Source organism: Emys orbicularis, chromosome 8 (assembly GCF_028017835.1).
Source record: "Emys orbicularis isolate rEmyOrb1 chromosome 8, rEmyOrb1.hap1, whole genome shotgun sequence".
In the NCBI taxonomy this organism is placed as follows: domain Eukaryota; kingdom Metazoa; phylum Chordata; order Testudines; family Emydidae; genus Emys; species Emys orbicularis.
In genome coordinates, this window is record NC_088690.1 from 13,366,875 (window position 1) to 13,391,034 (window position 24,160).

Sequence of the window (24,160 nt, forward strand, 5' to 3'; positions counted from 1 at the left end):
CATGATGGAGGGGTGGCTGGGCCAAATCTGAGCCAAATCTGTGACCCCACAACTGGGTTGCAATGCCCAGAGTGGGGAGCTAGGCCCAGCCCCACGAGACAGGAGCTGCAGCTGCAGGGTAAGTCACGGACACAGAAAAAGATCATGGTCAAATAGGAAAATCACACTATCCATGAATTTTTTTTCCTGCCATGACAAACCTGCAGCTGTAATCATGTTGCTTGTAAACGTTCACAGATCCTGCTGCCCTACTGTGGTTCCTTGCTAGGGACAGTGTGCCAATGTCACTTCCTGGTGACGGCTTTTCTGTTGTCTTACGTGGGTTACTCTGCAGGTTGCCAGTGATGGGTCTGGGTTTGCTGTTCACTTGTTCAAAGGAGCAGGTGCAGCAAAGTGATAACTAAGATAGATACACAGAGCATGTTCTGGTGGGCTGACTGGGTTCTCTTATCATGACATTATTAATATTTCCTGGGGACGGCTTTCATCTCACTCCAAATGTAGCTTGATCTTTGCAGGGATTAGTTTGCAGGTCACCCTGGATTTTATGGAGCAGCCATTTTATTTTGTCTGCCTTAATCCTAGGGTTTTACAGTAGGTGAGGTGTGACAAGCAAAGCACTGAATCCCTGCCCTGAGGATCATGCAGAACTGCACTAGCTGGTTTTAAGGTTGATTCTTTTCCAAAGCTTCTACTACTATTTGTGTCTTTTCTGGGACATCAGGATGTCAACATAACTGCTGCCCCTCCTCTGGACTGTTTATCTGGTGGACTGTGTGTTCTAGTAATGGACTTTGTTAACCCTTTATTTTTGCTAACTAATTAAAAAAAAACTCATTTTCCCATGCTCTGTCTTATTTATAGGACTTGCAGTCAGGCTTGTCCCTAGCTGGGCTAATTTGGTATGTCTGTGTACGTTGCTGTTTTAATGTTAGCATTTGCTTGTGGCAAGGCTCAGGACGATTGTGTGATACGCCTGCGTTGCCCTTGGAAAATATACTTTCCTGGGATCAAAGTACTGGGAAAATGTTGATTTATTATACCCTGGAGAAATGGAATCAATTATTTCTCGTATGTGGTAGCAATGGAATAACCCCCAGTAGGGGTGTTTAGTTTGCTAGTTTGTAATATGTGTGTACATAAAACTGCATGCACATTACAAGTATTAAAATATAGCAATGTCTATTACATGCAATCACTGCTGAGGTGCATTTAATTAGACTGTTCTCCTTTGAGTATTTGGAGTGGATCATGCACAGAAAAATCTGCATTTTTCTTCCTCAAGCTGTGAATGGTGGTTTTTTTTTTTGTTTAAATAATGTAATATGACGCCAGGAAAGAAAAAAGGGGCAGAAACCTGATCTCAATGGATAAGTAAAACTCCAATTAATGTTTAACAAGCTAGAATGGTCCGATGGCACAATAGTGGCGTGATCCGGCACATCCACGCCCAAAAGATTTCGGGAAGCACGTGGAAATCTGAGGGGGGGAGTGTGTGTGTGAGGGGAGCACTTGCCATTCGCTAATCCGGCTCAGCCGCAGCAGGAGCAGCAGATTGCGCTCCCCACAGAGCTCAGCCTGCGCGCCCCGAAAGGCTCCGCGCTAGCCGGGTTCTAGGCTCCGCCTCGCGCCTCCTAGCCGGGTTCTAGGCTCTGCGGCCCCCGATCCCTGGGTTCTAAGGCTCCCAGGAGCATGGGCCGCTGCCCCCGCGCTCTGCTGCTGCTGGGCACGCTGGCCCTGCTGGCCCCGGGCCCCGCTGCTCAGGATGACCACGACGAGTACGACGAGCTGGCGCTGTCCTTCCCCTCCGAGGAGGAAAACCAGACGGAGGTCGGGAAGCACCTGGGCTCGGCCGCTTTCTACAGGACGAACAAGGTGAGCGGCGTCGGGGCAGGCGGCAGAGGGGGCTGGGGCGCGGGCGGCCCGGCCCGGCTGCCCCTTGGCGAGGGGCACGTAGCCCGCCCTTGGGAAGGGAGCTGGAGCCTGGGGTCCGCGCCCGGGGACTGTCGCCTTGGCAGCTCCTCTGGTGCTCCCCGGGCGGCTGGCACCGCCGGGGACTCGGGACCCGGGACCGGCCCGGGGGCCGCCGAGCACCAGGGCACGCGGCCGGGGAGCCGCCTGGTGCAGAAGAGACGCTTGAGCTGCTCAGCCTAGGGCGAGGCAGGGGAGCCCCGGGGGTAGGACACGAGGCCGGGGGAGCTGCTTTCTGGTTCTGCCTCTGGCTCCTCGGCTGATCTTGGGCAAGTCCCTTAGCCGCGTGGTGCCTCAGTTTCCCTGGTTCGCGCACATGGCTCCGCTGCAGCTTTGCGTGCCACGCTCATGCAAAATAAAACGAAGAACTCGCCCCACAGCGCCGGCTTCTGTCCCGGACCACCCACCTCCCCAAGTCCTTTCCCCTCGGGGGGGCAGGACCATAAGTGCTGGAAGTAGGGGTGCTGGGGGTGCAGTAGCACCCACGGCTTGAAATGGTTTCCATCATCAACGAGTTTGGTTCAGCACCCACCGCCGCTATAAAAATGGTTCCAGCACCTCTGGGCAGGACCCAACTCTCTTCCCACCCCCAAGGCCTCCAACCCCTCAGGGGCAAGAGCCTCCTCTTCCCCCAGGAGAGTCTCCCCCACCCCCAAGGGCAAGACCTGATTCTCCCCCACCCCCAGGACTCCCTCTGCAGGGGGGCAGGACCTTCCCTCACAGATAAAATGAATAAAACCAACTGTTACAAAGAATAAAAAGAATTTTGCAGGCCCTAGGTGCACTGCTGCTTGCCCACCTGTGGGACCTCCTGATAAAAGGTCTCTGTGTTAGGGCTGTGGGTTGTGATGATGATCAGGTGGATCTCGGCATAAAAGAGCTGCTGATACAGAGCGGACATGCCTAGAGCCTCTTGTGCAGCAGGCGAGAGGCGACTGTGCCATGGGATGGCAAGAGGGATGTGTGCATGCCACCTTGTCGGTGTGAGCTCCCTGGGTGGCTGTTGAGTGTCTCTTGTGCCCTGTGACAGCCAGAGAAATCAAATAAATAAAGCTTTGTGCTGTGGCGCGTGCAGGGCTGGAGGATTGCAAAGCAGCCATGCTTGGGAAGGAGGCTTAGGGAAGTTCACATTAGAGTGCGGGGGCATGCAGTGACTTGTGGCACTAACTTGTTGCAGCTAGGATGGGCTGGTGCCTTAGGCTGTGGACCTGGCCACTGTAGTTTGTTTCCTACCTCTTTTGGGAGCAGGCGCTTAAGCCCTTGTAGACCTAACTGAGTGACTTTGGAAACAGAGCTCTGGTGGGACTCTTTTCTTACCCTTGTGGAGGGGAGGGTTTGGCTAGTTTGGTTAGTGATGCGGCGAGCTGCAAGTGCAGAAGGATATGGGGAGGAGAACAGTTGGCTTGTGCTGCGAGTGAGGGAGGGTTCTGGTCACTGAGGGTGGGATTGAGTAGATGGGATGGGGCTGGGTTTGTGTCCCACCCGCTGACCTGCTAGACTGTGCACTTAACCCTCATTCTTGCCTTCTACCTCCCCATGATGAATTGGTGATTTCACACTGTTTGGGGCCTTGGTAAGATGTTTTCCAAGTATAATGCAGCTGCCACAGCCATGGCATAGAGAGCGTCTGTGTCCATGCAGTTTAACAGTGTTGCCAGCTCTCATACATTTTTCTTCCAAGTCCCAGCTCCTGGAGTCAAGTGATGATGTAAAAATCTCCCTTTTGTTTTGTAAGTTTCTAGCCCTCACGGTTGCAGAGGACAATTTGGAAATGTGATCCAATGGGCTTTGCAGACTCAAAAACCAGAAGCCAAAGACAACCTACATTATTTTTAAAAAGATCTCATGCCTGTGAAGCCAATCTCATGATTTTGAATGGTTAGGGCTCACAATACTGCACACAGTTCTTTCCTTCTGATCATGTGTAGATTACATTACAAAATGAACTTGGCTGAGCTGATTAAAGTAACAGCTCAAGCGACTGAGCGTGCAGTGAGAATTTGACCAGCAGTGTTTGCTCTGTGAAGGTGCATGGCTTTGAAAAATCTGCTTCTGCTTGTTTAAATTCAGGACATGTGGAGATTACCCGGGCAGTACATAGTGGTGCTGAAGGAGGAAACTCATAAATCCCAGACAGAGAGAACCATCCACAGGCTGCAAGCTCGAGCAGCGAAGCATGGCTACCTAACCAAAATCCTTCACATCTTCCAGGATCTGTTCCAGGGATTTCTTGTTAAGATGAGCAGTGATGTGCTGGATATGGTAAGAGGATGTTGCCCATCTGTCTTTTCAGCCTGCACTGGTTTTGTTTTCTGTTCAGAGGCATCTGGGGTAGGGCAGGCAGTGTGGAGAGTAGGTTTTTTTCCCAGTGGTAACAGTTCTGTTTGAGGCAAGAAACATGTAGATTGAAAGGCAGGCAGGCAGGAAAGCAACATAGGCTGGAAGTAAAAGGATCCAACCTAGAGAATGTTTGTCTCGATAGTGAGAACATCTAGAGTTGCAAGAGTAAGGATTAAAATACCACCTCTCCATCCACATGTTTGCAAGGGTTTGTGAATCCTCATGCTTCAGGGCAGGGCCGGCTCCAGCTTTTTTGCCGCCCCAAGTGGTGAAGCGGGGGTGGTGGTGGGAGAAAGCTGATTGGCAGCACTTTGGCGGCAGCTCAATCGCGCCGCTTCATTCTTTGGCGGTGAGTCCTTTGCTCCCTCTCTTCCACTTCGGCGGCAGTTCAAAGAGGAAGAGAGGGACTGAGGGACCCACCACCGAATTGCCGCCGAAGACCCGGACGTGCCGCCCCTTTCCATTGGCCGCCCCAAGCACCTGCTTCCTTCGCTGGTGCCTGGAGCCGGCCCTGCTTCAGGGCACAAACTAATCTCTAATTTACGGGTTTAAGGAAGAAACTTTCCTGTGGGTTTATTATTCCATAACTGCCTGCATGAGGCTTTTTGTAACTTCCTCTGAAGCGTCTGGTGCTGGCCACTGTCCAACACAGAATCCGGATTAGGTGGACCTTGGGTCTGACCCGTCTGGCAATTCCACTGTCCCTCTCCAATCTGACAAAAGTCATTGCGCTGATTTTGCATACCTGCTTTCCGATGCCCGCTGCTGTGTGTGGGATCTCACTGATATTTGAAACAAATTGTGAATGGTGGGTCTGTAAAACTCAGAAAGAATCCAAAGTAAGGCAGATCCAATCAGGAATCCAAGGTGATGCAAGTCCCAGGTACTCTGCCCACATGGCTGGATACAGACTTGTGGCTGCTAGTCATATGTCTTCACTGATCAAAGAGCACGTGGGAGTAATTTGCAGTTTAGCTGAGGCAATACAGTGCTCCTCTTCTGAGGAGGTGATTGTGAGAAGAACATGGAATTTCCACAGGAGAAGAAATTCAGTTAAAGAGCTGTTTTACTTTGTGTTCTCTCTTGACAGGGCTGCTACAGATTTAGGAGCCTGGGCCATTCACAAGTTCTTTGTTTTTGCTGCATTAGGACAATCATTTTGCAGTTGCAGACATGGACGTCAGCAACTCTCCATCTCCCCACAGCCCTACTCCGTCAGGCTGTCTGGGGTCGTGTGAGCGTGTTGCCACATAGCGACTTGAGTTTGAGGTCTTCCCTTTGCTCCCAGGGCAGCGGGGAGTGCCTGGCACTGATCTCTCTAATTACGCTTTGCACCTTCCACTTGAGGATCTCAGAGCGCTTTGCTGAATTTAACCTCACAGAACCGAGGCACAGAAATTAGTAAACGAATGTGGTAGAGCGAGGCCTAGAACCCGAATTCCCTGACAGCCAGATCTGTGCCTTAGCCATCAGACCATTCTTCCTATGTCTCTAGGAACCCCCCTGGCCTTCCAGAGCAAGTGGCATTGATGAGCTCTGCAGGGAGCTGCATCCAGCACTGCTCACGGGAAAGTCAGGTCACTGTGGTACATGCGTATTCTAGCAAGGAGGGCTACAAAGGGCACAACCTTGGAGCTACAGGGGCAACCGCTGGAGGTTTAGTATCCTGTAAGTGCATTGGGAGGCTCCTGCTCTCTACCAGCATTTTGTCTGTGGTTGCACCTCTGCTTGGAGCTCTCCCACCCTAGTGGAAGATACTGGTCATGTGGGTGGGGTTGGGCAGACCGGAATGGGCACATCAAGAATATTGTGAAACTCATTGTGACCGTCATCAGTCTTAGAGCCAGTTCCCCTTGGAAATCGAGGCTACTGCATGGCTCTGTCTCCCACGGTGTCAGTTCTTCGTCCCATGTGCAGGGTTCCATAGTACAGCTATGGGACAGGAGCGAATGGGGCTGGAATGTCTGGAGTAACAAATCCTGCTCTCACACTCAGAGTGAGGACTACGTTCTCCACTGTGTGAACTGGTGCAGCGCCACTGACTCCAGGGCATCCATTTACACCCACAGAGTGTTTGGCCCCTAATGTGCCGCTCTGAGTCTGGGATTGATTTGACATCGTTTTCCCCCCACATTCGACAAATAAAGCTCTGTGGGGGTGTCATCCTGCTGGTTGGGCCGTGACCAGTTGAGCACTCAGCTCTCATCAGCTTCAGTGGTGCAGGGTCAGAGCCTAAATCTTTATTCAGGAGAGAATAAGCCACCTGCCTTGGGCAGCTGCAATCTTTTCTGGCCCGGTGCGAGGAAGCTGCTAGATAGAACAGCTGAGAGCATCCCATGTGGTTTCTGTTCTGCGTGGTGTGCACCGAGTACTGTGTCCAGGCCATCTCTCTGTGATGTTTCTTTTGCACAGGCTTTGCGGCTGCCGCACGTTGAGTACATTGAAGAGGACTCCTACGTGTTTGCTCAGAGCATTCCCTGGAACCTTGGCAGGATCGTCCCGGCACAGTACAAGTCTGGCGAATATAACCCTCCCAGTAAGGGCTCCCTCTTTGAATTTATTTTAAAGGAGAATTCATGGGGCAGCAGACGATTTCCAGGGGCAAAATTGCATCCTCCAAATGCATGCAGAGAGAGTAGGAAACCTGCGCAAATGTAGTTCCAAGTGTGTGCAGAAAAGTGGGAGAACATGAATCTCAGACAGCACCTTTCTTCCTACCCCAGTGGGACCGATGTCCTCTTCTCCAGGGAGTTTGTTGGCATCTTTGGCACTCTGAGCTTTTGAGGGGGCGAGGCTTGCTAGGGAGGGGTCCGAGCCCATCAACTCTCCATGGTAACCTTCCCCTCCAAATCTGGGATACATTTAGCTTGCGGGGACAGGACAGGTTGGCATCCTCTGGAGCAGAGCCCTTGGTCTACATTGTTTTCTCCTGCTCTCCCTGCAGCTCGATAGCGTCTTCTGCGCTTCCTTAGGAGGATGGAGTCGAGAACGGAAGAAACCACTATAGCTATGGTTCTAGGGGGCCAGGGAGCTTGCATAACTACCCTGGAAGTCAGTGGGAGCTGTGTGCATGCAGAGTTTGCAGGATTGGGCCCTATATAGGCACTGGATGGATGCATTGTTTGTTATTTCCCTTGCAAGCCACTGTTTGCAAGAATTGATAACTTGGCTGTAAAAATGTAGCCATGTGGTTTGTAAGATGGCAGTGCCCAGAAAACATCTGTGTCTCATCGGCTAGAGTGCTGGACTGATGACAGCTACGACTGCTCTGGTCGTAACGGGGTGTGTTGCTTTCTGAGGGCATTGCTGCCTTTCACTGACTGCGCCGTGGCTTGTGTTTGGTAGATAAAGGAGATCTGGTTGAGGTTTACCTGCTAGACACCAGCATCCAGAGCAACCATCGGGAGATAGAGGGCAGAGTGTTTGTGACGGACTTCGAGAACGTGCCAGAGGAGGACGGCACACGCTTTCACAGACAGGTGAGTGAGCCTGTGGGCTCTGTCAGGGTCCTGGGCTCTCACTGCCTGTGAGAGGAACAGCTTGGGCTGGTGGAAAGTTTTCCGTCAAAACTGTTCTTCAGCGGAAAATGGAGTTTTTGATTATAGTTTTTCATGAAAAAGTGTTGGATTTCCATGGACGATTTCACTCTGTCCTTGAGACACCCAAAAATTCAGCCAAACATTTCTATTGGGATATGCTGCCATGGTGCCGCCTATCCCTCTGCTCTGTGGGCCGGGCTTGCTAGCTGGACTCCATCTCCCATGAAGCACCCTGGTCAGGGGCTCCCAGGATGCACCACCTCTCCAAGAGGGGAGACTGTAGTCCCTCCTGGGAGATGCAGTCCAACCAGGGAGCCAGGATGCAGAGGAGAATGGGAGGACGAGGCACCCAGATTACGACTTCATGACGTGCTGCGGCAGCATTTCTCAATCAGAACTTCCTGGGTTTTGAACGCTTTCTGATTTTCTAATTTGAGCTGAAAAACCAAGTTTTCTCTGTGTGTGTGGAGAGGGGAACCCCCATTTTCCAATCAACTCTAGCAACAGCTTCAGGGAAGATAGCACAGCGACTGATGCCAGGGCACTGTCTACACGAGGGTTTTCTGCTCTGTTTGATGGAGGATGCCAAACACAGCTCAGCTTTCCAAGCCTCACCTCCACACGCGGCTGTCCTCTGTTGTCCTGCTGATGTGGAGTCCCACACGTGCTTTAACCAGGCCTGCTCCACCCCTGTTTTGAATTCCTGTTACACAGTGGGTGTTTCGTTTGTGCCCATGCCACCTACACAGTTGTATTCATAGGCTCTTGGCCTTGGTAGAGTTTCTTGAGCCAGTATTCTGAATTGGAATTATTAGCTGAAGGGTCTTGGCTCCAGAAACGCCGGAATTCTTACTACCAAGCTTGGCTACTGACTTGCTGGATGACCTAGGCAACCTCTCTGTGCCTCAGTTTGCACATCTGTAAAATGGGACTAATAATATCTGCCTCATAAGGGTATTGTTAGGATTGCTTAGCTAGTATTTGCATATGGGCTCAAAGGCTAAGAACACCTGCATCTCAGGTTCACAGCCTAGGGCCTTCAGTGGGATTGGAGGGTGCCCAGCAAGGATGGTTAGATGGATAACAAGACTATCCAGAGTTAATGCAAACAAAGAATTTTGGAAGGGATAAAACCTCATGCTTCAGGGCTTAGGCCAGACTCTAAATACTAGGGATCAGGATCAAACCTTCATGGGGGGCAGATTGTTTTGAGCATTGGCCTGCTAAACCCAGCGTTGTGAGCTCAATCCTTGAGGGGGCCACTTAGGGATCTGGGGCAAAATCAGTACTTGGTCCTGCTAGTGAAGGCAGGGGGCTGGACTCTGACCTTTCAAGGTCCCTTCCAGTTCTAGGAGATAGGATATCTCCATTAATTTATTTATATTTATTTATTTATAAGCATCTGGTGCTAGCCGCTGTCAGACACAATACTGGGCTAGATGGACTATGGGTCTGACCCAGCCAGCAATTCCTGTGTTATTTAGCAGCTGTGTCACCGAAAATGGCTAATACACTAGAGAATAGCATAAAAGTGTCATGATAGAAATGGTGGTAGCAAATAAAGGGCTTGATCCTGCACGCACCGACATGCATGAGTCCCTCTATATTGACGTCAGTGGAACCACTATCCTGCGTGTGAGAGTGTTTGCAGGATTGGGCCCCAAGCGTGTGTATTGGGGCCAACGCATGGGATGGTTCTGGAAACGTTTGCTGCCTTGCCTGACTTCCCCTCTCTGGCAGGCCAGCAAGTGCGACAGCCACGGAACCCACATGGCCGGGGTGGTGAGCGGGAGGGACGCTGGCGTGGCTAAGGGAGCCAGCGTTCGCAGCCTTCGGGTGCTGAATTGCCAAGGCAAGGGCACGGTCAGTGGGACCCTGATTGGTGAGTAAGAACCATCGAGGTGTGTCGTGTCTAACCCTCGAGAGCCTGATGGGACAGTTGGGATTTTAGGGCCAATTCAACGCCCACTGAAAGCCAACACCCATTGGCTTCAGTGGCACTTGGCTCCGGCCTGTGGGGCCAGATTGTCAGAAGTGCTCAACTCCCATTTAGGCACCTAAGTGGATTTTCAGAAGTGCCCTGCATTCAATCTGCTGAGCGCTTTTGAAACTGACCTTTAGCACCTCACTGTGATGTGCCTCTGAACACCCTGTGGCAGGGTGCACTCGTCCCGAGTGAACAAGGGGTTAACCGCTTTTCCCAACCTCCCTGCCAGTGGACAGGTGAAGGACCATACACTAGTTGCTGCAGGAATACAGAGCTACACACCCAACTTCCTAGGGCTGGGCTGGAGCCCTGCCAGGGGAGTTCGTTCTCTCTCTCTCTCTCTCTTTAGATTGTGTTTAGATTTCTGGTTACCGTAACCCTGGTCCCTGGAAGGAGAGCCCGTCCCAGAGGGCACCTCTGCTGGGGTTCTGTTGACTCATCCCATCAGCGTGCTCGCCTGTACTGAGCAACAGTTGCTGATTCACCGAGTCTCTTTCCCTGTCTCAGTCCGTGAAAGGATATTTACGTGAAAAGGATCTTGCTTCTTTCCAGCTGGAGGGGAGAGCTGAATCTGGCCCCCCACTTCCCAGCTAGCAGGATGCGAGTGAGTCATTAGCGCTGTCCTTTTCTGTGATCGTTCTCTGTCCGTTTCATTTGTACGTGCTCAACAGGCCTGGAGTTTATCAAGAAGACCCTGACTGCCCAGCCGTACACCCCCTTGGTGGTGTTGCTCCCCTTTGCTGGAGGCTACAGCCGTGTTTTGAATGCAGCTTGTCGGCTCATGGTGCAGACGGGGGTGGTAATGATTGCTGCAGCTGGCAACTACAAGGAGGATGCCTGCCTGTACTCACCTGCGTCTGAACCGGAGGTATGGGGCTGGGACACTGTGCTTTCACGGATTGAGACACCTGGCTTCTATTCTTGACTCTGCCACTGTTTTGCTGTCGTCTGGCCTTGACCAAGGCACGTCACCCCATCTGTGCCTCAGTTTTTTTGGGTGTAGAATGGGGATAACAATCGCTTCCTGCCCTTTGGACAAAGCGTGCTATGGGTCAGAGTCCCCACTGCAGTTTGTTCATTAGCGTGGGGGCGGGGAAATAAGGAGCTTTGCCTCCTCCCTTGCTCAGGCCACACAAGGCTATGCACAATCGCGATCCCTGCTCTCGGGGGAACACACAGATCATTCTGCTGCTTCTCTATGGCTCTCTAAATGGGACGGCGGACCCTCCCCCATGCACTTTTGTGTGGGTTGTGCTCGAAAGGCACCATATGGTGCAGGACCTGTTAACACTCTCGGGCAGTGCAGCGGGCTTGTTCGCAGTACCTGGGGTATTGCAGACAGTCCAACGATGTGACCTGCGACTCCCAGGTCCTGCCCCTTCCTTGTTGGCCGGGACACTGCACCTTGTTGTAGATGGAGTGTCACTCGGTGGCTGGCAGGAAGCTCGTGCATGAGATAGAGACTTATTGGCTGGGGCAGCATGACTTGGCCTGTGTGTCCTTGATCGTGTCAGTATCTGTAGTCCCCGAAGCACATTACTCCTGCTGGAAGGAGCTCTGGGCTCCTGGCTATATTCACCCTGGCAGTGAACTTTCAGAGTCTCCCTGAGGAATTATATAGTCCTGGTCCTTTACAATTCCTCCAATCCTGAAGGAGGGGTGTGGCTTTGTGTTCCTGTAAAGGCAAAGCGTTATTCAATAGCACTCACCCTGGTGGGCAGGAGGAATTGTACAGGCCGGGGTGGATTTGTTTGGGAGTTTTAATGCAATTATGGACCGTCCGTTCGCTGCTGACGTCCCAGTTGAGTCGTGTCATTGCGCTGTAACCCTCAGGTGATCACTGTCGGGGCAACCGACTTCCAGGACCAGCCTGCCTCCATGGGAGCCTTAGGAACAAACTTTGGCCGGTGTGTGGATGTCTTTGCCCCGGGTGACGATATCATCGGGGCCTCCAGCGACTGCAGCACCTGCTTCACTTCCCAGAGCGGGACGTCCCAAGCCGCTGCACATGTGGCAGGTGAATCGATTTTTTTTTTTTTTTTTTAAATGCATGCAGCAGTAAGATCAAGCAGTAGTGGCTGTGTGACCGTGTGCCCAACAGGGTAAAAATGAACCATCCCCAGCAAAGCACATTACATTGACTAGCACAAGTGCAACCTGGGCAGAACTGGGTTCTATCACACCTCGGGGGTGTGGTTAAAACGTGAGTCCTAGCTCCTCTGACGGGAGTGGGGAGGCATTGGACTTGGGTTTCCTGTGTTACCTAGGGAAAGTCATTTAAGTTATCTGTGCCTCAATTCACCATCTGTGACACTAGGAAAATAGTCCTTTGTCTATGTAGTGCAGTGGTCCCCAACGTTTTTCGTCTGGCGGGTGCCAAACGACGAGCCATGGAGGACCGTGGCGGCAGATGAGCATCCGCTGAAATGCCGCCGACAAGCGGCAACGTCAATAGGCATCGCCGCCGAAATGCCGCCGAGAAGCAGCGTCATCCAGAGGCGTCGCCGCCGAAATGTCGCGCAGCGACGCCTCTGGATGCTGCTGCTTCTCGGCAGCATTTCGGCGGATGCTCGTCTGCCGGCCAGTATGTGGGCGCACTTAGACGCCCCGGCGGGCGCCATGGCGCCCACGGGCACCGCATTGGGGACCCCGATGTAGTGTGTGAGCTCTGTGGGGCAGGGACTGTCTCCTGTTATGTGTTTGTACAGCGCCTAGCGCAACGGAGGCCTGATCTCCATTGGGGCTTCTAGGCCTTGCCAAATAATACATTGGTGCTGTAAAGAGGAGCCATGTTTTATCCCTCTCAGGTAACAACTGCTGTGTCTCTCGTAGTAAAGACAAGACAGGACTTGGTTGCAATCAGGTGATTCGTTTCTGAGGCTGCTGGAAGGTGACCAGAGTCATGCAGTGTAGGTGGGGCCCTGCAGACAAACAGGCATTGTGCTGCCCCGGGGGAAGGTGTAAGATAAAAACTACAGTACACAAGGCTGCAAGTAGTCGTGCATGGCCTGATGCTACACTATTCGAGAGCAGTGGCCCCAGGACAGCCATGGCCCAGAGCTACCATTGCTATTGCCTGTGAGTACATCTACACTGCAAAGCAAATCCCATGGCACCAAGGTTCAGAGCCCGGGTCAATTGACTCAGGCCAGGGGGCTAAAAATAGCAGTGTAGACGTTCCCGCTCGGGCTGGAACCCGGGCTCCGAAACCTTCCCCCCTTGCCGCATTTCAGAGCCTGGGGTCCAGCCCAAACGGGAACATCTACGCAGCAATTTTAGTCCCACAGCCTAAGCCCTGCAAGCCTGACTCAATTGTCCCACGCTGTGGGTTTTTCTTTGCAGTGTAGACATACAGTGGCATCTGGGCCACATCGGGTAAGGCCCTCCCTGTGCTGTCCATCTACATCAGTACATCAATTTCCGCCCCTGCCCCATCTCCAGTCTTACAAAACAGCTTCATGCAAATCCATGCCTGGGCCCTGATTCAGCCGTGAGACATGCCCGGCTGTGTGTTATGGTCTAATAGTGAGATGCCTTGTGGATTCCTGGGCCCAAGGCTGAGTGCTGTTAACTGTCAACACGTTTCCGTCTTCGACCATAAATACACACGCTCTGTCCTAGTGTGATTGTAGAGTATGGCTCCCTACGGGATGAACAGGCAGGGGAAGAAGAGGAAACGTTTACGATAAGGAAAATGCTTTCAATTAGGCGGCAGGTTTCATTAGGGAAAATAGTCCCAGATGGCAACGATTTTTTTTATGCTAGGTCATTAACATTTTTAATGGAGACATTTAGGTGAGTGAATCCTTTTTGAAGCTGACGCTGTGGAGAGGAGGCTGCAGGGACCTGTGGTTCCCTAGATGATTCTTGCCTCGTGCATCTCCCTCCACCAGGTTGATGTGTATCAGGGAAGAATTAAATGAAGAAACAACCTGAGCGTGTACGTTGAAATGTTTCTGCCTGGAGGTTAAGTTTAAGGATCTCAAAGGTGGGATCCAGTCAGGAGAATATTGGTTTTGCAAAGCAGAACTTCCTTTCGTTCCCGTTTCATCGCAGAGCGCAATGGGAGGCCCGCGCTGCACTGGAGTATGACTGAAGAGGCAGTGTGATATCCAGGGTGCGATGAGGTCCGGTTACTAATGGAGAGCTTGTCTGGTGCAGTGCCGTCAGTGACCCAGTAGCCACGTGTCACAGATCCACAGCGTCTGGTGCATGCCCCAGCCTGTGACCCCTTTCGTGGGTTGGGCCCCAAGGACTCTGATAGGTCCACAGGGATAAGTCCGGGGCCTCCAAGACTCTGAAACTGGGCTTGTGGGTGCCAATGATCCATGGCTCCCTGGAGTGAATCCATCCAAGCCAGACTCCTGTGGGAGGCTTGTATGGTGCCCCTTCAGGGCGCCGTGCTCTCAGTGAGTGTTTGCAGCCACCCCAGGCCGCCTCTCCAAAACAAGCTAACAATTTAGTAGGCACCTGGCCTGCAGCGTCGGACAGTCCTTAGGTTAGCAAAGAGAGGAAAAGGTGAAGACAGAGTCTGGCTTGGCTGCGGTGAAAGCCATCTTGTCTTGCTCTCCTAGTCTCTGTCCCTTTGGGCAGGTCTACACTTACTTCCTGGTCCGGCCGTAAGCAATCGATCTTCTGGGATCGATTTATCGCGTCTTGTCTAGACGCGATAAATCGATCCCGGATCGATCCCGGAAGTGCTCGCCGTCGACGCCGGTACTCCAGCTCGGCGAGAGGAGTACGCGGCATCGACGGGGGAGCCTGCCTGCAGCGTCTGGACCCGCGGTAAGTTCGGACTAAGGTACTTCGAATTCAGCTACGTTAAAGCTGAATTTGCGTACCTTAGTTCGAAGTGGGGGGTGGCCTTTGTCCTTGGCCCCAAGTCTGTGGGTCTCTCTCCAAAGGCCATCTCTTAACCCAGGCACCTGACACCTTGTCCCTTGGTTCTCCAGCTGCGGCCTTTGCTCTGCTTCCCTGACGAGGGGTGGTGGGGGGGAAATCTCCTGCCTCTTGGTTGCTAGTTGTGAATGTTCTGGCCCTTGGGGTTCCCACTCTCTTTCTGGATCCTCCACTGATATGGGTCGGTCTCAGCCAGTCCTTAGATGACCCATTCATACCATCCCAGGCAGTTAGGTGACGCAACGCCTCATGTCCCCTGCTCTATCCCAAGAGTAGCTGTGTAACCGTCACAGTTCGTGCACAGCAATGCAAAGCACAGAGGGACACTGAGGCATGCATAGGCATCCTAAAATATTCCCAACATTCCCTCTTCATTACACCATGTGACAATCCCAATCTCAGGTACTCATGTGTGTCTGCTCCAAGGACAGTGCACACGTCATGCACATGACCTAAATACAGGTCTTTGTCCCCTGCTAGTGGTTGATCTACAAAAGAGGCTTGTGAGCTGACTATCACGCTACTAGGGGCTAGGTTGGGAGGTAGACGCTCATGCTTTCAGTGTGAGAGATCCTGGGTTCAAACCCCACTGATGATCCATGGTCGGCGGTCATGTCTCTCTCCCCCTCCCGAAAGGTGCCTGGTTCCGAATTGACATAGCTGCAGTGCAAATACAAGTGTAATGAAGACTTGGTTTTGGTGATACAAATTCTGCAATGGCGTTGCAAGCTGTAAGCTACCCTAATCTAAAGCAGACGTGTTGCCGCTTGCCTGTATTCTCCAGAGCTTTCTATACGCGTTTTGATGTTTAAATAAACATTTTACAATCGAAATGGCGTGTGCGCTTCTCTCCTAGGCATCACAGCCATGATTCTGAACACTGACTCTGCGCTGACGCTCTCTGAGCTGAGGCAAAGGCTAATTCATTTCTCCACCAAAAATCTTATCAATGAGGCTTGGTTTCCTGAAAACCAGAGGCTGGTCACGCCCAACAGAGTGGCAGGACTGCCCAGCAGACTCGTAGCCGGTAAGTCACGCATGCTCCATGGGGGAGATGCACAGCAAAGGGAGAGGCTCCAGGGGACAGCATTGCCTTGATGAGGTGGCTGAGATGTGCATGACTGAAATGACACCCACGTAAGGGCTGGAATTCTCCTCTGAGGATATGTCTACAGTGCAGTGAAAAACCCACAGGTGGCCTGTGCCAGCTGTTTAAATATGGTGTAGATGTGAGGGCTGCAGACCATCCACATTGCAATTAAACAGTCCCTTAGCACCAGCCCGAGTCAGCAGACATGGGCCAGCTGTGGGTTTTTAATTGCATTGTAGGCCTAAGGTAAGTTATCCCTAGTGACTTGGCCGGGCTGGATTTGTGCAAAGAAAGTTGCGTAGGGGTTGCCAGATGGCTGGTTTTCAACCATAAAGTCTAGTCAAAAAGGGGACCTGGCCGTATCCGGTCAGATGTACTGACTGGACACCAAAAATTCGGTTACTGCGGGCAGGGTGGCAGGTGAGACGCCAGGTCATCAACCCACACCAATCCCTGCTCAGCCAGGGCCGCCTCCTACCTGCATCTCATGGGCAGGCAGGCAGCAGGCTCCTCCTCAGGCTGCAGCTCCCATCCCTGCCCCAGAGCAAAGGGAGCCCAGCTGTGGGGGGGAGGGAGGAGGAAAGGATCAAGTGACTAGGAAGGGGGCAGTGGAAGAGCAGCGAGCAACCAGGGGGCGGGGCCTTGGGGGAATAGGCGGGGCAGGGGCAGGGCGAGACGGGGGGGTCCAGTTTTCAGAAGTTGCCAGGGAGTTTGTGCATGTCGAGGGCGCAGCGGGGCTTGCTCTCATTCTAAACCTCTTGCGGATCAGCGATATGCATAGGCGCCAACTTTCCCCAGCACCGGTGGGTACTCGTGCTCACTGGCCTTGCCCCGACTCCATCCTTTCCCTGCCCCGCCCTGCCCCCATTCCAGCCTCTCCCCCAAAGTCCCTGCCCCCAACTCCGCCCCCTCCCTGCCCCTATTGGACCTCATCCCCAAATCCCGGCCCCGCCTCTTCCCTGAGCGCGCCACGTTCCCGCTCCTCCCCTCTCTCCCAGCACTTGCTGCGCGAAACAGGTGTTTCGCGGCACAAGTGCTGGGAGCTAGGGGGAAAAAGCAGGCACGTGGCGCTCTCAGGGGAGGAGGCGGAGGTGAGCTGGGGCGGGGGGACAGGGCAGGGAGCTGCCGGTGGGTGCTGAGCACCCACCAATTTTTCCCCAGGGGTGCTCCAGCCCCGGAGCACCCACGGAGTCAGCGCCTGTGGTGATGCATGCTGCTTGGTGCGGAACCGAGCCCACTCGTTGCCATTTTACTCCCGTGAAGAAACGTGGCCCCTGGAGCATTCCGTGTGCTCCTGAGGACACAGCATTGACTGGAAGTCAACCTGCCGTGCGGGACTGACAACTGAGCCGTCCCTTTTCAGGTGAGCAGCTGTATTGCCGCTCCGTGTGGTCTGCCCAGTCCGGGTCGACGCGCTCTGCGACGGGCGTCGTGCGCTGCAGTGGGAATGAGGAGATGCTCAGCTGCTCAAGCTTCTCCACGAACGGCAAGCGGCGAGGAGAGCGTATCGAGGTGATGCTCCATCTGCGGGTGGTTTGGGGTGCTGCAGTTGACCCTCATGCATCTCATGTCCTGTTGAAATCTCTTAGGCCCAGTCCCTCAGAGGTACATAGGTGCCTGACTCCCTAAATACCTTAGAGCATCTAGGCCTCAGCCTGTAGGACCGAATAATTCATTGAGGGTCCCACCCATCAGGCCTTACACAGGCAAAACTTCCCAGCACTCCCGAGGCATTTTGTCTCTGTCAGGGCTGTCGGATTTGTCCCTTAGAAAATAGTGTGTGTGGGGAACAACCTCAAGGCTCCTGCAGCTCCCGTGAGCAGGGACTCGGCCCGTCGGAAACGTTGCCTTACAATGGTGCCTTCTGAATTGTAGGTTCATGGAGGCAGGAAGCAGTGTGTGGCTCACAATGCATTTGGCGGCCATGGTGTCTACGCGATAGCGAGGTGTTGCATATGGCCCAAAGCTGACTGCCAGATTCACACCCGCTCCCCGACTGCGGATGGTACTTCGACAACTGGAGTGGGCTGCTCCAAGGAGAACCACGTTTTGACAGGTACAGTAGGCTGTCTTGCTGATGACAACAAACGCCCTCTCTGCCTAGTCACCTATGCAACCAGAATAATCCTACTACATTCACTTGGGAAGTTCAGTTTAATATTCGTAAAGTGCTTGGAGGTTCTTGGATTAATTTATATCCGTGGTCTTATTTATGTGCTGTATGGGCTGGTTTGCTAGTTCCTGAACTAAGCAGCCAGCTGATGCCTTAGTCTATGTTTCCAGTACTTCATGTTCTCCTCGTATGGGAGATTGTGACACACACTCATTCCCTTAGCATGCTGACCGCTTCAGTGACTCAAAGCACCTCTCGCTGTTGTTTGTGGGTTCCAGTTCCTGGATTTTGGGTGGTTTGCAAAATGAATAATCTGTTAGCCCTGACGTTCAAAATTAAACACCCTACTTAGGTCACAAGTATAATTTTTGGGTCTTGTCTTACCCTCCAGAGTGTATTTGCCCAGGTATCACGATCGCCATGCTGGTTTGACTGGCATCCTCCACTCTGGAGCGGCCTCTGTTGGTGATATCTGAGAGCATTTCATACCAGGATTGAGGTGCATTGGCAGAGATGCCCCCCCCCCCCCCACCATTCCATGCTATTTTCTGCTTCATGTTTTTGAGCGAAACCGATTTCCCTGACAATTAATTGCTCATGAGAGCAGGCTTTGAGCATTCACCTTGAAGCGTTCTGTATTATTGGCAGGTTGTAGCTCCCATTCTCTTGCTGGAGAGTTTAGTGACAATGTCAGACCCGTTCTAAGGATGGAGACCGGACACCACCAATGCGTAGGTAGAACGGATGTGACCTTGCATACTTCCTGCTGCCACGCCCCCCGCATTGAATGCCAGGTGAAGGAACTCTCACCCGTGGGCTTCCAAGAAAAGGTACGGCAGAACTAATCACCGTAGGTATTTTCAGAATCCTTTTGCTAGCTGTCTATTGAAATCATTCTTACTACATTCGAATGGTTCTTTATCCCCGCCCCCCCATAAAGCTGCTTTACTTAGCATCACTCCAGTCACTGAAATAAATGGAGCTGTCCCTGCTTACCCCAGTTCTCAATCTGACCCATATTTATACTTCCCCACAAAGAGTGATTCCATCCCTCTTCCTGGTAGGTGGCCGTGTCCTGTGATGAAGGCTGGACTCTGACAGGATGCAATGCGTATTCCTGGGGTTCTGGCACCCTTGGTGCCTACGCCGTGGATGACACTTGCGTGGTAACGAGCGCTCTCGCTGGCAAAGGGGCAGCGGCCATCGCCATCTGCTGCAGAAGCAGACGTTTGGAAAATGACAAGCACTCTTCCAACTACAAGTGAGGACACTGCCCGTGGCCACAAGGCGCCCCTGCTGAGACGAAACTGACATCACACCCAAAAAAACCGCATTCCAAAACCATCACCTTTCCCGATTCCAGAGCTGAGGCCGCTACTCCCAGTTTGGTCAGGGCTGATTGTGATGGAATAAGAATCACTAATTACTTGCAGGTGGGAGACGTAACACATCTAAAATGCAAGGGTTGTTGGTGTCTGGAAATGCTCAATCCCAGCACCCTGAGGATGAGATTCTCCCCCCCCCTTCTTCCATAGGACCTCCTAATTTACCGCATATGCATTCTAGCAGTGCGACATTTGGCAAAAAGTCCTGCCCACCAGTTTGCAAGCATGTTTTTTCTATTACCAAGCAGCAAGGTTATAAGCTCAGTGTCAGTCAAGTGGTATGAGGGTGACCTAAGGAGGTGTATTTACTGCACCAGGTCAGCAAGCACCTTTATTGGTCTTGGCATGGTTGCTAGGTACCTTGGTTACCTCTCCAGCATTCCGTGGGTATTTGTGTTACCACCTCATCCTTTTTCTACACTCAGGGACAGATTCTCCCTCCTGCTATAGCCCCTGTGAGCCCCTTAGATTTGGCAAGGGGAGAATTCTCCTGGTTCAGGAACTGGTGTTGTGTGGCCCTCTCTACATCCCCTAGTGCAGAGAGCGATGGGTGGGGGTGAAGCTGTCAGGGCTGCCATTAAGGCAATTCTGGCTGGTATAGTCTCCCATAGACCGTTCAGCTGTCTCAGCCTTCGCAGCAGCAACAGTCAGGGTCCAAAACGTGCCTTAAAGCCAGTGTAGTCCCCCCCCCTCGGGCTCAGACTTATCCTCCCGGAAGTGTAGCCCAGGGCCCTCGCTCTCTGGTTTGCAGTTAGCCAAAAACTCCAGCAGGGATTTTAATTTTTTGTTTGTTTGTTTCTAGTAAAATCTCTTATTTTCCGATTGTTCTATAGCTTCTTTCCTCCGAGCAGAGCCCCAAGTGCCTTACCGACCCCGGCTCCAGCAGTCATGGCACTGAAACCTGCAAAGTGAAGGCCTCTGTGCGCAACAGAGCAGTGTGGGCAGTGCCATGGATTCCCCCGCCTGGCTGCCTCTGAGCTGCTGAGACAGGTGAGGTCACTGGGGAGGGAATTATTCCCCCCCCCCAGTGGAAAACCCACCAGAGAGGAATATCAGGGAGTTAGATTTGGCCCAGGCCTCCACTGGGTCTCCTAGTTGGCAGTCCTCCTTGGCCACACCATCCCCATGCCCTGATCTCTGTGTGCACGGAGGTTCTCTGTGCAGGTCCAGAGATTGTGCCTGAGGCCTTGTACCCTCTGTCTGGGGACTGTTTCCTTCATTAGCTGAGACCAACCACATGCGGGTCAGTTCTGATTATTTATGGGATACAGCCTCCTGTCCACTAGGAACTGGACTGAAACCATCACTTCACTTTCTCTAGGCCCCCCCGCCGGGATCAGCTGGTAACAACCAATACCCCAGTGATGAATGCAGTATGAATTCCTAGGAAGTACATTAAAGCTAATCTACATGATCTGTAGCTTAGCCAGGCTTGGTTTAAATCACTACAATCCCTGACCCCACAATGCATTGAGATTGTTTACGTAAACATTTATCGTACAAGAGTGATCTTTATGGTGTATTCATTTACATTGTCAGTTTGACAAAACCAGAATCTCTGTAACCAAATGCACTGTTGGTGTGGGCTTTTTTTCTTGTTTACGCCTCAGATTTCAACGAGACCCCTCAGCGCTAGCTCCTCTAGTTTGGCACTTTTTGCAGCTTTAGCTTTCCCCAAAGGTAGCCTAATAGTGTGGCAAATAGACCCCAGTTTACTCTGTCAAGCTTGCAACCTCTAGTTAACTGCTTGCTTAATCAGATTTTAATTTGTAAAGATAAGAGTTTTTGCTGCTTTGTTAGCTTTTTTTTTTTTTAAAAAGAGCAAAAGAAAGTTGAAGTATAAATGTCGACCTACTGTATTGCTTTAACTGGTCTCCTTTGGGGTCCTCCCCCCTGGGAAGTTTGTTTGAACGAACATGCTGTAATTCATTACCTGTTTTTTTTTTTTTTATTATAAAGAAAGCTTTCATAGTACTGTGGTTTTTACATTTGTATCTTGAAAATATTTATTCTGAGTTTTATAAACAGCACATTTTATAATGGTGTCTTTTTAAAATAAAAATATGTATGCCGCAGCTTGGAGTTCATCTGTATACTCAACTGTCTTAGTGCAACATGGCAGGAGATTAAATCTGGAGGTAAAGCATTGTGAAAGGGCATCCATCTCCCAGGGAACTTGCATGGTGCTAAACCATCCATGTTGCTTGAAGTTGACAGGAGAGGAGACAACTCAGGTGCACACGAGGTTAGCCCAAGTACAGGACAGTGAGCAGGAGTGCTGGGTCTACTAAGGTTTAGCTGGGCTGAAGCTGGGAGCGAGCCTCCCACCTGGTGTAGACAAACTTGTGCTAGCAGGGCTCAAGCCAGTGCACTAAAACCAGCAATGTGGATGTTCCAGCTTGGGCCGGAGCTCAGGCGAGCTTGGGCATCCAAACTTTCACCTCAGGCAGAATGGCCGCAGTGCTATTTTCAGTGCACTACCTGGAGCCTCTAGCGTGCCTCTGCCTAGTGGACCCTGAGTGACATGTTAGTCGTTCTGTACCTGTTACCCTCTCTTACAGGGTAGCATTACAGCTCCTCTTAGAGGTACTAGAAGGGCAAAATTCTCTACCCGCACCCTTCAACTACCTGTTAGCCCATGGGAAGAATCAATCACTTCTGCTAGAGGAACTAAGAGTGAAGCGATTCTACACATGTACCTACGATAAGCCAGACGGGTGAATAAAAAAATTTGACTGCATAAACCTCCTGTTGGTTTGTGTTAAATGAGGCCTTAGATGGAAAGTTATCAGTTAATAAATAGCACATTGTGTCATCCCTCTGATTAAATTCATTAAAGGCATCCACAGATTTGCTTCTATTCATAAGCTGCTTTTACCATATCATATCCATAATAAAGCTAACCTCTTAAGAACGTTTGAGCTATTGTCTCACATAGAAGTGTGGATGTAAACAATATCTGATAAGTGCTCTAATTTAGAAGTACTTGGAGTTTTCAGAAGGGAACAGTTGGGCTGTTTTAACAAGTAAAATGTTTCAACTTTAAACTGACTTGGATAGTCAGAGTGGATCTGACCATACACTCTCCTTAAGATATAGCCCACAAAGGAGCTGGGAAAATGATCAGTTTGAATTACAGTTGCCTTGGGTAGGATTTTCTGAGAAGTCAGTTATCTCAATTTGGTGTACTAAATAAAATACATCTAGCAGGACTTAAGCTGCACTTAAAGAAGGGTGGCTATAGTACAGAGCGCTATTGTAAGAAGACAGCTGCAGGTTATCTGCCACATGGGGCTAACAGTAGGGATGCAATGGGGTTGGGAAAGGTGGCGTCTATGATGTAGCATATCTCAAACTTCTACTTGAAGCACATGCAATGCAGTGTGCTCTGCAGGGGGAAAGAGAAGGTAGCAGCTACACCAGCTTGGCACTGAGTCACCTGGCATCTGCACTCAAGTTCTTTTCCCTTTGAACCCTAAACAAGGAATAAATCTCTTGCACTTACACCCCCCCCCCCCCCCCCGCCAGAAATGACAGGAATTAAGCTGAATCTGGTACTTTGTTCTGTCTAGCGTTAAGGCACAATTTCATCCACTGTAGAAGACAGATTAGTTTGACTAATACAGGTAAGTGGGCTAGCTATGGAACTGACCAATGTTGAAAGCCTGGGCTGTCATTGAGCACACCAAGCCTTGGTTATGCCACATCTGAACACAGTACAGGAAGATTTCATCCACAAAGCACCGCCCCAGGGAATTGCTTAATCATAAAGACATTAAAAGCAAGGATTGTTCGGCATAAAGGGGTTTAATTTGCTCAACTAAACAGCAAATAACCCATCTGAGCATTGTCATGTGATTAAAATGAAAGAAATCAAAAACACTGCAACAGATTAGTCTTATTACAACCTGAGAGGTTTCCAGCACTTACTCAGTTTCCTTACAGATATTAATCAGTTTTAATACAAGATTAGCCCCTGCCTACCTGTGCCAAAAGCACACCCCATGTTAGAGCTGTCAGGACTCTCAGCAGATTGTTGCAAAGATCCAAGTGTGTGTGCGCAATACTTTTGTTTTAAGCAAGCAAGGACAACCTGCTCGATTTTGAACTCAGGACATCTAAATCTGAGGAAAAATAGGAAACCTTTCCACTTCAACTTAAAACTACGTAAGTGAGAAGGCTGGAGGGCAGAAAACATTGCTGGTCAGTAGGATGCTCCTTAAAGAGCAGAAACAGATTTAATAAAAGCTCAAAAAAGGGTATGGAAAATTATGTGCACTTTACTGTGCTCATTGGAAGGTTTCACGGCTTACCCAAGGAGATCAAAATTGGTTTTCCTAAATGATAGGGAGAGCAGTGAAGAATTGCCAGAGAGATGCCTGAACAACAAAACAGTAGCAACAGGGCCAGTTCTCTCTTTAGTGGCATAACTGCTAACAGCAGCATGACCCCTAGCAAATCAGTATTTTCTACTACCCTGAGGCATGCTAGGGCACTTCAGAGCCCTCTGACATCTTCCAATATGGTGTCTGCTGCTTCGTGGTTGATACATGAGCAAAGTGCATCGCTCCATTTTGTGAAGGGGTGAGATAAGAGAAAGCTCTCACAATGCTTAAGCCCCTGAGAAGTGTGGCGTAATAGCTTGCTTGGAGATCCAGATAGTCAGCGGTTAAAGCACCAGTATATTTCACACTAGTGTATTGTCTTAAGGTTTTGGACTCCTGCTACCAAGTAATTAACATGATAGGGGGCAGCCTTATCATGCTTGAAGATTAGTAGTTTCTTCTCAACAGTGCAGAGGTGCTTTGCTTTTACTTTGCTGATTAAAACACTCAT

The 24,160-nt window shown here is 51.1% G+C and overlaps 1 protein-coding gene across 1 annotated transcript; it reads left to right on the plus strand.

The window, feature by feature from the left end:
- Window positions 1-1,692: 1,692 nt before the first annotated feature.
- On the plus strand, window positions 1,693-19,204 carry PCSK9 (proprotein convertase subtilisin/kexin type 9). Its single transcript, XM_065409813.1, has 12 exons — window positions 1,693-1,875; window positions 4,042-4,233; window positions 6,724-6,847; window positions 7,657-7,790; window positions 9,591-9,732; window positions 10,509-10,705; window positions 11,671-11,854; window positions 15,593-15,763; window positions 17,190-17,338; window positions 17,702-17,882; window positions 18,588-18,769; window positions 19,004-19,204. Exons 1-12 carry the CDS (start codon window positions 1,693-1,695, stop codon window positions 19,202-19,204), a joined length of 2,040 nt encoding a protein of 679 aa, XP_065265885.1.
- Window positions 19,205-24,160: the final 4,956 nt, after the last annotated feature.